Here is a 13,153-nt window from a genome sequence, read left to right as displayed (position 1 = left end):
AGAGTGTCAGGGAATTGGCTGTGTTTCTTTGTTCAGAGTCTAAATCTTCTTTGTCTCCCACCTCTTCTTTGGTTCTGATACATCTGTGTGTGAAGACTTCAGCTTCTCTGTAGATCATCTTTGCGTTTTGGTGTGTTACCTTATTTGATTATTTCCATGTGAGCAGGAGATTATATGAACCGTGTTTTTTAATATATTTTCTCGCTTACAGTTGCTCTTTCTTTATTACTTGGATAAGCTGCGTGTGCCTTAAGTGCAACTTTGAATGCATAAAATACTTTGTCTTCATCTTGTGGGTACTCAATGCTGCTTCTGCTCCCCTGGAAGATGGGTGCTCCCAAATTTCTCTTGCAGGTACAATGTCACTAGGGGGCACTTGGTTGTGGCTCTTGAGCGTGAGGAACTTTCAATGTAGATACTGGAGTTTGGAATTGAAAAATTAATTTGCTTTCCTATCTAAATGAGAATAATTCTCTTAAGGAGTTAATCTGAAATCTTTTTTGCTCTATTTCTCTCTCTGTATATATTGCTCTGGTTCTCTTTTCTCTCTGTCCCTCATTTCCTGCTGTGTACAGTACTTGGCAAAAGATACCATGGTCTGAGTGGGAAAACCAACTCTTAATCTTCTGGATCTCAGCTCTGCTGTTTGACTTATCTTATGGCTTTGTGAAATTGTATTTATTCTCTTCCTATCTTCTGGACTGGAACTAATATCTCTCTTCTCAAGAATTCATTAAGTTTGTGTGGAAATTATAATAATAGTCATAAAAGTGCTCCATATTCTCATTGGTAAATGAAACTGTCAGACTCCAGACACAGTTGATCACTTACTTTTATTTTTATTACTTCCCTTCTTATATTTACCGTTCATTTTCTGACCTTTAGGAGTTGATATCTGCAAGTTTCTCTTCCACTTCCTCATAATTTTCCTGTAAATAACTAGCAATGTAATGTACTTCTTTTGACTGAAAAGTTATCTTAGGAGTATTATAGCTCATTTAATCCAGACTGGGTAGGCAAATTAAGATTCTAGTGGCAGTAAGCTCCTTGTTGCAGTCATATAGGATCTTGAAATGACAATGTACTATTGACATCTTTGTAACGTAATTGAATTTCCTGAGCAGTTTGTCATTTCAATTTAAAACATGGCACTGAATTTTTGATCGTGAAGCACTAGTACAAGTTATTTTTCTTTAGGAATCCTGTTCTGATTTATGTGGAAGTGCTTAGAGCTGTGGATACAACGTAGAACAGTGTATCTAGTGCATCTGCAGAAGATGTGCTTTGGAATTACTTTCCAAATCTCTCTGGCCTTAATCAAGGGAAAACTTCAGTTTACAGAATAAGACTTTGGGGGATATCATAAAAGCTTTGAAGACTGAAAACAGGGCCTGTAAAGTGCCTTCATGGTATTAGTTTTGGACTCTGTTGCATAGTTGCATCATAAACGTACTTTCTCTTCTCCTAAGGCTTTTTTTTAGTGGTGGTTTTGTTTTGTTTTGGGTTTTTTTCATATTTAGGGGTACTTTGTGAAAGACTGGCTGTGTGCCCTACTGTCAGGAATTACATGATTCTGGTGTCTTAAATTAAGCTGCTTTTGTTTTTTTTTGAAAGCATAATCAAGGACACAGAAGTAGAGACAGTGAAGGAATGGATTCTAGTTTTGCTCTTTTCATTGTTTTGATTAATCATGCTTAAGATAATTGCTTGTTATACCTCTATGGGCTATTTTTGTTTGTGAGTTAGCCTTGTTTAAAGATTCCAGTGCAATGTAACTTAATTTCCAATTCAACTTCATTTACAATTTTCTGTTAATTTAGATATTGCTGCAAGATAACTTGGAGTTGTCTCTATGCAAAGTGCTTTCTGGATTTTTTTTTGTTTTTAACCCAAGAAGAGCTAGAACCTCTGAGAAAGGTCATGAAGCTCATATGGAAGCACCAGAAATGGAGTTAAGGGAAAACAAATCATGTTGTTTGAGGAAAATTTAAACATGTAGCTTACCAGGTGCATTGTCAGAAATTCATGTGGCCCTGTCACTTAATGCTGAACGTAGTCCCATTCCTCCAACGCTTGTCTTAAGTTTTGATCTGTGGAACTATTCTGGATATGAGTCATGTCACCCTTTTTTTACTGATTTTGTTGTTGTTACAGCGTTCAAATTCCTCTGCTCATGGTTCGATTACTTGCCAAGCTAGGACTCTCTGAGTTGTCTTGTTTGTTTAGCTGAGTTGATGCTGTGCAAAGAGGGCAAATGAGCTTTTTTGGTTTGGTTTTGCATAAACTTTTTTTTTTTTGCACAGTTTTTCAAGCAGAGGTGTGAAAAGAGTTGATGCTGTGCAAAGAGGGCAAATGAGCTTTTTTGGTTTGGTTTTGCATAAACTTTTTTTTTTTTTTTGCGCAGTTTTTCAAGCAGAGATGTGAAAAGGGTGAGTGGGAATGGCACAACACTTGGTATAAATGGAATAAATATTTTTAATAAAACTGCTAGTAGAATTCACGTCTTCTATCTGGGATAGTGTTTCTGGGACTTCTTACGTGGTATTGTTTTGTTTGATTCAGGAAGATGTTCCACTAGGTCACCTGATCTAGTGGAAGATGTCCCTGCTTACTGCAGGGGCAATTGGACTAGGTGACCTCCATGGTCCTTTCCAGCTCAAACTATTCTATGATTCTATGTTGCCATCATGATCTCTGTATTACAGAGGAGGGGAAGAACTTGGAGTATACACAAGGAGGGGAAGTGGTAAGTCTCTGGAGCTGTGTGGTTGCTCGTATATGTTCCAAATGATGTTTTGGGCATCTGGTTTGTTCTTGGAGATCTGTCTGTGGTTCTCAGAAGCAAGTTTTCTTGCTTTATCAATGAAGCTTCTGTAAAAGAAGGAGGGGCTGTGTAGTCTGTAGTTATTGGCAGAATGATCTCTGGTCTTCAGTATGCGCAATGTTTTCTTCTTTGTTCTTATGAGCTTCTGAAAGACATAGGTGTCTTGCTAAAGGAATTAGCCCCAAAATTAAACTATGTAAAATACAAGGGAAACGGATTTGTTGTAGAAAATACTTTGAGGAAATAGCATGTCTTGTGACTACAGCATACTTGAGGATCACTGGCAGTGGAGATAAAGCATTTGGGCTGTACCACTGGGTACACTGTTTTCACGCCTGCCTGATGATCTGATTGTTCTTGGAGAACCCACCCAAGTGTTCAGTAGTGGGAATGCTAAATTATTACTAATATTACTAAAATTTATTAAACATAGTAAAAATACTCTGAACTCTTTAATGTCTTGCTGATATTCAAAGCCTGAGATGCAGTTTGATTTAGAATAAATGAAATGGCATGCTTCGGTTGTTAGTGCTGGACACTTTGCTTAAGAACAGACATTTTGGAAACAGAAGTTACTGGCTTACAGGATAGGTAGGGCCATGGCCAGAGGTGGGATAGTTCAGGGTATTAATAATCTGGTTTTCCTCTTTTCTAGAGACAAGTTTACTTGTGTTTTTGCAGGTCAGTGACCTGCCTCATTGTTCACAACAGTTTTGTTTTTGTTTTGTTGGGGTTTTTTTTCCTATCTGTATTCTTTTAATACAAAGTATAACCTATGTGGATCGTATCCATTGTAGAGTCAATCCATTCTGGAAGTCTTAAAACTTCACAAAGAGACTTTGAGACAGAAACTACCAGCACATGCTTTTCTCCTTTCTGGTCTTTTCTAGGGAAGCTTATACATGCATTCTCTCTGCGGATCCCAGATTGCAAAGCCAGAGACAGCTTTTGTATTTCACTTAATGTTGTTGCCTCTTTCTTCATCAATCACTTGAAACTTATTTGGGCAGCAACATAATCTGAAATCATTTGCACATGTGTATCTTTTGCATAGAACTCCCATTATAAATAGCATTTACTGATTGCAGCTTTTTTTTCTTTTCTTTTTAAACACTGGTAGAGCTGTCGGGAAAGGCTTTTACTGTTGGGCCCAGCACGCAACTGAGAAGTCCTTTGGAGTGGTAATATATGTGTAGCCTGAGAGCGGAAGGCCACATGAAATAACTTTTTTCCCCAATGGAGAATTGAATAACATGAGGTAGTACTCTGATATTCTTCTTTGTGTCAAAGCCAGCTGTGGTCCCAGGGTGGTGGTAGGGGAATCTCCACAAAATTAGTAACGCCAAAGATGCTAGGAGTGGCAGGGTGTGCTAGGATATGGGACCATCATCTCTGTGAAGTGTTAAAGTTTCTAATTGGAATGCTAAGCCACTGCATAATGCATAAAATATCTTGACATCCTTTCTATATGGCAGTTCCAATGTGCTTCTTTTTATTCCTCTTCCCTCTCCACCTTTTTGTCAGTGTTTCCATGGGGTCCTGTACCACTATGAAGTATTACCAATTTGCTGCTTCACTTTGATTTTCTAGATGTTCACCATCTGTACAAGTGACAATTACAAGTGAACTTACATTGTTCTGAGACTAAGAATTCTTAAGGCTTCTTTGAGGACAGCTGGTGCAGACCAAGTAAGAAGGCTTGGGGCTGGGCTGTGTAATGCTCTTTCCAAAATTGTAAACAGCCCAGCATGCTGTCCTGAAACACCCTGCAGGGAGAAGACTGTTAAGAAAACAAAGCTGCCAATTGTAGAGGAATTTCTGACTCTACTTTCAGAATTGTGGTGGTGCCCTGGACCACAGCCAGGGCATCAGCTAATCTTCCAGTTGTTGGAGTCCACTTTTGGTCATTTTGATTAAAAAACAACAACAAAAAGCCCCAACAACAAGAAGAAAACAGAAAAATACCAATCCTGGAACAGTTCCTTGTTTTGGTGGTCAGCTGTTTGTCAGTTGTGATAGCATGGGTATTAACCTGCAACTGAATCAGTCCACCACTTGCCTGGACAGGTTTGATCCAGTGAGCTGCAAGTTTTCTTTATGCCGAGGCCCGAGAAGGATTTTCAAACCCACTGTGCTTCATTTAAACTTTGTTAGTCAGATGGCTACTGAGTAGCTATAAATATGGTTGTTAACTTCCACGGTTTATCTGCTAATAGTATTTAATAATGTGCTGTCATTATTAGGCTTCTTATATTTGAACAAAATATCTGGAGTCGGTGGGTATCTTTACTAGATTAGAGAAGGTACTCACTCCTTTAAAACAAATAAACCAAAAAACAACAAAAACCCCAAACAAAGCTGAACATATGATCCAATAATAAGGTTAAAGGCTTCCTGCTAAAGTGGGCGAAGGTAATGACCATATCTACACTGCACCTGTTTCTCCATTTGAAGGCTCTAATTTTCTGTGCCAGTCTGAAGTGTTGCTGAATGTGTCACCAGCTTGTGGAGAGTGGTTACTGTGTTCAGGCTGATTCAGATAAAGGAGTAAACTTTCCTCTTGCAAGGCACGGATAAAGCTTGGGATCCAGGGTAACACTGGAGTCCCAGCCCTATGCAGTGTTTTCTGAAGAGATCCCAACTTTTAAATATGTTGAGCAGGTTAACAGAGAACTGTGTAGGCATTTGAGCCCTGAGTTTCTTTCGTTTTCTTTTCAAATGGGGTAAAGAGGTGAGTCAGAGGAAGCTGAAAAAATGAGGGACAGTCCCTGAGGTAAAAACATCAACTTCAGATATGCTCTGGAGGCTCACATATGAAGTGTTTGCTATAGTCAAATTAGATCAAGAAATTAGTACACATCTGCAAAGATTTAGGTAAGTTGTCTTAAGGTAGGTACTTGATTTTATATAGTGAAGGTGACATGGTCTTTCAATAAGGTGAATGCAAAAGGTTCACTTTGCAGTTGTAGGTGTTGTCTGTTTCTTTATTTTACAATATGTAAACTTGCCCATGGCATAAATAAACATCAAGATGTTTGTTAAACTTCTTGATTTCCTTGTTGCTATTGTACTTCAGGGAACATTAGTCCTTCCGAGAGGACTGAAATGTTCCCAAGTTGTCAGAGCTTGTTCTTTCTCCTGAGTAATTGGGTTCTCTTGCTTGTAAGTTATCAGGATCTTTTAAGTTATTTAGGTTGTTTGTCCTTTACAGCTATCAAAAGGCTATTCCAAAGCTTAATGTTTGAGATCTCTTCAAACTTCCAGCTTATTCTAGCTGCAAGTCTGCTCTTCCATTTGTGTCTGGTTTATGTCTTTATTCTTGGTTTGCTGTAGACCTTGCTCCTTGAATGCACTTGTATGGAATATTCAGCTACTGTTTTATTAATTTTACTAGATGAAACTAGACTTCTAGTTTACTCCAGAAAAATAGCCTTTTTATTGCCTGGACCGTTCTGAGCTGTCCTTCCCCTCTATGCAGTTTACCATCTGAATCCAGTCGTTTCTGAATGTGGGTGACGGGTGCTGTTTGCAGAATCCAGATGAGGATTTATTAGTGTTTACTGAAAAATTATTTTTGGTTTAGTGATTCCTGTATTAGACTGTGCCTTTGGCTGTATCTACTCCAGTTATCCTTGTTCTAGCATTTTTGGGTCTGGGCTTTTTTAATCTGTACAGTTGCTTTTAAGAATCCACTTACAGCTTGACATCTTTAGTTTTTGTGTTGCTTTCCAGTAAGGCTTTTGTTTTGTAGAATAATTCCTACCTAATGTTTGGCTGACTTTAACAGATTCTCGAAAGAAGGCTTATTTTACACTGCAGAGTTTAGCTTCTCTAAAATAGATTATCCCCATGCTGTTCACATTAAGCATCAGGGAATTTCCAGCTAGCTTGTATTTCTCTCTGGTGAATTTATTTTCTAGGAAGAGGGATGCCTTCTTCATCACTTCAGTACCCTTTATTGTACTTTTACAAATGAAAACTGGTCTGCTTTATTAGAACTCATTTTCCTGGCTTATCTCTTCAGACAGCTCCTCCCTATAAGCAGCAGCTGTCTTAAATCATCTGCTCTGGAGGTTTTTTTAGGGAGAGTGGGAGGAAAGAAATGTTTGCTAGTGACTGTTCTGAGTTCTGTCATTTAACAATTCATCTCTTCTTGTGGACATGAACCGTTTTCCCCTGTGTGTGTGTTTTTTGCTTTTTTAAGTTGCCACTTCCTTCCAATATTGATGGTTTTGTTCAGTGTAGCATGAACCAAGCAGGATTTATCTTTAGATCTTTACATTCTAAAGAAATAACAGACTAGTATATGCGCTCTGCTGGGATCAAAAGGTAATAGCATTGTAGCAGTGTTTCTTGTTTTATGTGTTCTAAGGAACTTCTTGTTCCTGGAGAGCTTTTGATGGCAAACTGCGATGTATGAGACCATTAAAAAGCTGGTAACTTGGTTGCTCTTAGGGTCACTATATTTAATTCTTTCAATAATTAACTTTTTTTCTAGAAAATGGGTATTAATGCTTTCTTTAGCAGCTCAAAGTGTACTAAAAGCATTAATCTTTGTCATTGTGCATTACTTGGGTGAACTGTTGTTCTAAAAGGAATGTAGATGGAAAGATGATGTGCAGACAGGCAAAGTGAATCATCTTGATGGAGTTGTACAAGATGCCACTCCAGTGTAAAGTTTTGGTCTGATACATGGTTGTTTTCATAAATTGTAAGCTATTGTGATGGAGCTGGAAGTAATTTGGACTTGAGGTCTATCAGTCATCTGACCTTTGCAGGGGTAATAATTACTATTACTGAAATTTGTATAATTGCCCAGAGACTCCTCTGTCATATTGTCGATTTTTTTTTTTAATGCTATTCCTCTAGCTATCAGTCAGGCTTCCCAGATAGGACCTAAGTCTTCAAGGTGTAAAGTATGTCTCTTCATAAATATATTTTTTTTTAATTTATTATATACAGCAAGAGATGAAGGGAAGGGAGGTGTAAAGTATGTCTCTTCATAAATATATTTTTTTTTTATTTATTATATACAGCAAGAGATGAAGGGTAGGAAAGGAGTTTCAAGGCCAATTTTTTATTCTCTTTAGGTGTGGTGTGTCTAGGGCATACATACAAGGAAAGGGCTGGATGCTTTCAAACACCTTTCAAAGTAATCTTTGGCTGCAGAAGTGTCAAAATTGGGCCTCAATATGTCTCTTCATAAATATATTTTTTTTTTATTTATTATATACAGCAAGAGATGAAGGGTAGGAAAGGAGTTTCAAGGCCAATTTTTTATTCTCTTTAGGTGTGGTGTGTCTAGGGCATACATACAAGGAAAGGGCTGGATGCTTTCAAACACCTTTCAAAGTAATCTTTGGCTGCAGAAGTGTCAAAATTGGGCCTCAATAATGGAAGAAAGTAGCAAAAGCTGTGGGGGAGGATAGATTTTCCTCTTAAGTCTATTTTTTTGGGATTTAAAGCTCTTACTTCATCCAGGTGATCAAGATAAAAGCTGCCTTCCTTATAATTTTCTTCCCTTTCTAGGTTTCCATGAAGATAAATAATTGAAATGTGGATAGCCTACTTGTAGCTTGGTGGTGGTTGTCATCTGGAACCTGCTGGTGTCTGCTCCCAGTAGTTGCCGTAACGTTTGCTGCCGAGAGCCATGAAGGTTGTACCGGAAAAGAACGCTGTCCGCATCCTGTGGGGTAGGGAACGGGGTACCCATGCCTTGGGTGCTCAGCGGCTCCTGCAGGAGTTGGTGGAGGATAAAACTCGATGGATGAAATGGGAGGGCAAGGTAAGGTTGTGGGATAGACGTGTATAGCTTGATCCTGGAGTGGGAGAAGGGAGGCAGGGATTTGAAATAAATTGTTGTCTGATTGTACATTTGATGTGCTCTCTGGCTCTGTTCAGTTCCTGCAGTGATGTAATACTAGATATGTTCCTGCAGCGGGTTCCCCTTGTTGTCTGTGTGGCTTACAGTTAAAGTATGATCATATGACACTTGCAACACTTCCTGCTTTGTTGGCTTTTTCAGAAAGTTGAGTTACCAGACAGTCCACGCTCCACCTTCTTGCTGGCGTTTAGTCCAGACAGGTAATTAACTCCTAGTTCGTTCCCTGTTTCAGCAGTCTCCTTACACTTACAAAAGTGGTGGAGGCTTGTGCCCGCTGAGTTGTCCAGTCCTGAATAGCTGAGTGAAACTTCTGGTTCCTGACGTGCATGGATGGAACGTGCGCACCTTCCTAATCTCACAGCTTCGAGCATAGTTGGTGTTTAATTTCTGAGGTACCCAAGCGCTGCATAGTTCTAAGGAAAAAGGATCTGTGTGGCCACCATGGGATTTCATCAGAAACTTGAGGGAATAAAGGGTGTTTTAGCACAACATGCCAAATGATGTGGTGCACCCACTGGGATATCAAGGACTAAAGAACAGAGCAGAATCATGCGTGTATTGGAAACAGAAATGGAGGTGGGATCTCTCTTAGCATCACTTGATTTGACAGTGATTGAGATGGTGTGGAGAATTGGGAATGTTTATTTGCCCCAAATTGGCACTCAGGAGTTCCTTCTGAGCTGCATGTTCACCCTGACTTTCAAGGTCAAGTGTGTGCTTGCAGATCTGATGAGCTCATGTTTGCATGGACCCTGAAATCCGGCCACAGGAAGCTTTGTGGCCATCGGTGAAACAGTAGCCTCTTACCCTTTGAGCGTGGGGCTCTGTGTGGGAGAGCTGCTGGGTTAGGTATAAACAGACCCCGTTAAGATGAAGCTAACCATGGTCTGGTTTTGTTATACCCTTCTCGTGCTAATGTTTATCCTATCTTCTGCATTCCCAGGACCCTCATGGCTTCCACACACGTCAACCACAATATCTACATCACAGAGGTGAAAACGGGCAAGTGTGTTCATTCCTTGGTTGGGCATCGCCGCACTCCCTGGTGTGTCACCTTCCATCCCACCATCCCAGGCCTCATTGCTTCAGGATGCCTAGATGGGGAGGTTAGAATCTGGGATTTACATGTAAGTCTTTCCTGAAATATATATGCCTTTGTCTTTTGGTGGGTGGTGACTGTTTTTTGTCTGAGTTTGTTTCCCAAACATTTTCTGGCAAGAGAGCTGTTTGGAAGCTTTGCTGGGACCTGTCTCTAAAAGCATAGAACATGTCATAGCCATCCTCTATTGTATAGAGAGGAGGTGACAGATTCTTCATTCAGTCCAGCGAGGTACCTCATGCTTGTTAGCCTTGCCTGTTTATTTGATTAAGAGTAGTACAGATAATACTGGATAACTTTGTGCAAGCTGCCCATTTAGCCTTATGTGAGAGACTTGCCATTTTTCATTCCACTGACCATATCTGAACCCTTTGTTAGAGAAGCTGCTGCTTTGCCAGTTCTGCCTAGTCTGGTGATTGGCACAGAGACAAAATATGTATACTTACCTGGTTGCTTTGAAGTGCAGCATTTTTACTGGCTGCTTGAGACACTCTTACCTGCAAAAATACATCTGTGGTCCTTGTTTTAAGCAGTGTTTTGTTCTAGACATGACACATGACCATGCTCCAGGCAGGGTCTTGGGAGAAATAGCACATACATGTAAATGTAATGATCTCAAACTGTGTGATAAACTGCTTGTGATTCTTAATTCCTCACGCAGGGTGGAAGTGAGAGCTGGTTCACAGATAGCAACAATGCCATTGCGTCACTTGCTTTTCATCCTACGGCTCAGCTCTTGCTGATTGCGACTGCCAATGAGATACATTTCTGGGACTGGAGTCGTCGGGAGCCTTTTGCAGTGGTGAAAACAGCCAGCGAAATGGAGCGGGTCAGGTAAGTTCCTGTTTCTGGGGGAAGAGAACACTTGCTTGTGAAAAGTGGTCAGATTTGGGGAATGTGAGGGTTTCCTCTGGGATGCTGCACCCTCTGCTCTGAGGCAGTGCAGAGAAGCTTTGCTTGGAGCTCCTTGACTCAGCTGGTAGAAAAACAGTTCTGCGGGCAGGAAAAAAAGCAATTGGAAATAACAGATCAGCTTGGTTGTTCATATTTGTAATTGGATGTGTGTACAGTAGACACCCAGGATCTACTTCATGTTCATTGGTAGGCTTAGGTTGAGAGAACCTAGCAGTTGCTGCAAGAGAGTGCTGGGCTATTACTTAAGTGCAGTTATAGAGGAAACTGCATTGCTGGAAACTTGATGCCTTCTTTTGAGCAATTTAAAAGAAGACAATGATGTAACATTCAAGGGAAGTTAATCTCTCCCTTTGTACCAAATTCAATTTTATAATACGTGCGTACATATTCCTTAAAATTTCCTAACTATTTCAATTGATACAGCAGTACTTGCTTCCAGCTTTTAACTGCTATATAGTGTGGCAGTGAACTATAAAATAGATTCAGTCTTCAGCTAGATAAATATGTATTCTTCTTCTTAATGCATAAGCTTTTTGACATCCTTCAGAAGAAGATGATGGTAATGTAGTAATACTCTCATGGCAAATATTTCATGTGGGATTTTCTTCCCTGCTGTGTCCAGCTGCTTCCTGTGTCAATGTGGAGTGTGAACTGATGATTGATACCCGGGCTCTGCTTTTGTTTTAGGCTGGTACGGTTTGATCCCTTGGGACACTACTTGCTCACAGCAATTGTTAACCCTTCTAACCAGCAGGTAAGGGGAATGTTGGTACCCATATTGACTAGTTATGAGATGCTCTACATACATTAACCCGAGTCTGTTCCTAAGCAGCCTTGTGCTTTTCTGAAAACCTGAGGTCCTTCTAAGGCCAGTTCTGTCTTGCCTTAATTGGTCACATAAATGCTCTTGTGTTATGTGCAGGGCTGTTAAAGAGCTCTCCAAAGTGTATTTGTTTTGTCCTCACTGTCTTATTAGTGGTGGGACAGATGTCCCAATGGCCCTGCTCTTTCAGTTCTGTTGTGACATTTTGTTGGATTTGAAGCTTCACGAGGTAGTAACAATGCTCCCCACAGCTGCTGACCCTCAGATCCTGATGCTTCTGTTTGTATGAGCAGTGTATTGTTAATGCTTGCTGGGCTGTAGGAGGAGGTTGTCTGGATCCATAAAATGAACTTTGAAATAGCGTCAGCTGGTTTCCTGTAAGTCAAGGCCTCTAGGAAGGGACTTATCACATCCTTTCATCTGTCTGGGATGGTAGCTGGCTTTCTGCTGTTTATTTGGAGGTATAGGATTTTGCTGTGAGGTGACTGAACTTTGATTGCTTCCTTCTGCAGAGCGATGAGGAAGTGGAAATCTCCGTGGACAGCACAGAGATGCCACATTATCGCCAGCGCGCTATCCTTCCGTCTCAGCCTGTGAGGCGCACACCCCTCCTCCACAACTTCCTGCACATGTTGTCCTCCCGCTCCTCTGGCATACAGGTGGGAGAGCAAAACAGTGTTCAAGACTCTGCTACCCCATCCCCTCCACCGCCTCCACCACCTCCGCCTCCAGCCAGTGAGAACACAAGGGCATCTGTCTATAACAGGCTCCGAGAGCGTGTCAGCTATCCCACAGCAGAGTGCTGCCAGCACCTGGGGATGTTGTGCCTTTGCAGCCGATGCTCTAGTGCAAGACTTCCTTCTTCTCTCTTCCCACACCAGGAAAACGCACCCTCCACGTCTTCTGGGGCCACTGGCACTTCTTTCTCCTCTGTGCAGACAGAGCCTTACCAACCCCCAGAGCAGGCATCCGTAGCACAGGAGGAGCAGGGGATACTTAACAGGCCCTCTGCTTTCAGCACAGTTCAGAGCAGCACTGCTGGCAACACCCTGCGAAACCTTAGCCTGGGCCCCACACGGCGGTCCCTCAGCGGGCCCTTGGCAGGCCACCAGTCCCGGTACCAACAGTCTGCAAGAGAGATGGCTTCGGGCTTAGGTGGGTCTGACTGGTCCAGGACAGTGCTGAACATGAGCTCTCGGTCAGAGCTGGAAGCCATGCCTCCCCCTAGGACCAGTGCCTCCTCCGTGAGCTTGCTGTCCGTGCTGAGGCAGCAGGAGGGAGGTTCCCAGGCGTCGGTCTATACCTCTGCGACAGAAGGGAGGGGCTTTCTGGCCCCAGGGGCTGAGGCGGACAGTGGTAGTAGTGCTGGCCCGAGCAATCCAGCCAGCATCCGTAATGAGCTCCAGTGTGATTTGAGGCGATTCTTCCTGGAATATGACCGGCTTCAGGAGTTAGATCAGGGGATTGGTGGGGAGCCCAGCCAGTCTCAACAGGCTCAAGAAATGCTCAACAACAACATTGAGCCTGATCGGCCGGGTCCCTCCCATCAGCAGACTCCACACAGCAGTGAAAACAATTCCAGTCTGTCCCGGGGTCACCTGAACCGCG

At 41.7% G+C, this 13,153-nt stretch overlaps 1 protein-coding gene across 3 annotated transcripts in view; it reads left to right on the top strand.

Moving 5' to 3' along the window:
- The first annotated feature begins 8,351 nt into the window (after positions 1-8,351).
- AMBRA1 (autophagy/beclin-1 regulator 1) overlaps positions 8,352-13,153 on the top strand; it is a 124,172-nt gene continuing 119,370 nt past the window's right edge. For 2 of the 3 annotated variants that reach the window (XM_010080866.1, XM_010080858.1), the window contains exons 1-7: positions 8,352-8,609; positions 8,850-8,908; positions 9,652-9,835; positions 10,469-10,641; positions 11,410-11,476; positions 12,058-12,204; positions 12,484-13,151. In XM_010080866.1, the coding sequence (XP_010079168.1) occupies positions 8,475-8,609; positions 8,850-8,908; positions 9,652-9,835; positions 10,469-10,641; positions 11,410-11,476; positions 12,058-12,204; positions 12,484-13,151 (1,433 nt within the window). In that variant the 5' untranslated portion in view covers positions 8,352-8,474. Of the gene's footprint in view, positions 8,610-8,849; positions 8,909-9,651; positions 9,836-10,468; positions 10,642-11,409; positions 11,477-12,057; positions 13,152-13,153 lie in introns of all 3 variants that reach the window. The other variant, XM_010080850.1, reaches the window with a different exon arrangement.

The sequence above is a fragment of the Pterocles gutturalis genome, unplaced genomic scaffold (genome assembly GCF_000699245.1).
Source record: "Pterocles gutturalis isolate BGI_N339 unplaced genomic scaffold, ASM69924v1 scaffold15041, whole genome shotgun sequence".
In the NCBI taxonomy this organism is placed as follows: domain Eukaryota; kingdom Metazoa; phylum Chordata; class Aves; order Pterocliformes; family Pteroclidae; genus Pterocles; species Pterocles gutturalis.
The sequence above is the reverse complement of the archived record's forward strand: the minus strand, read 5'-3'. Positions and strand labels throughout refer to the sequence as shown.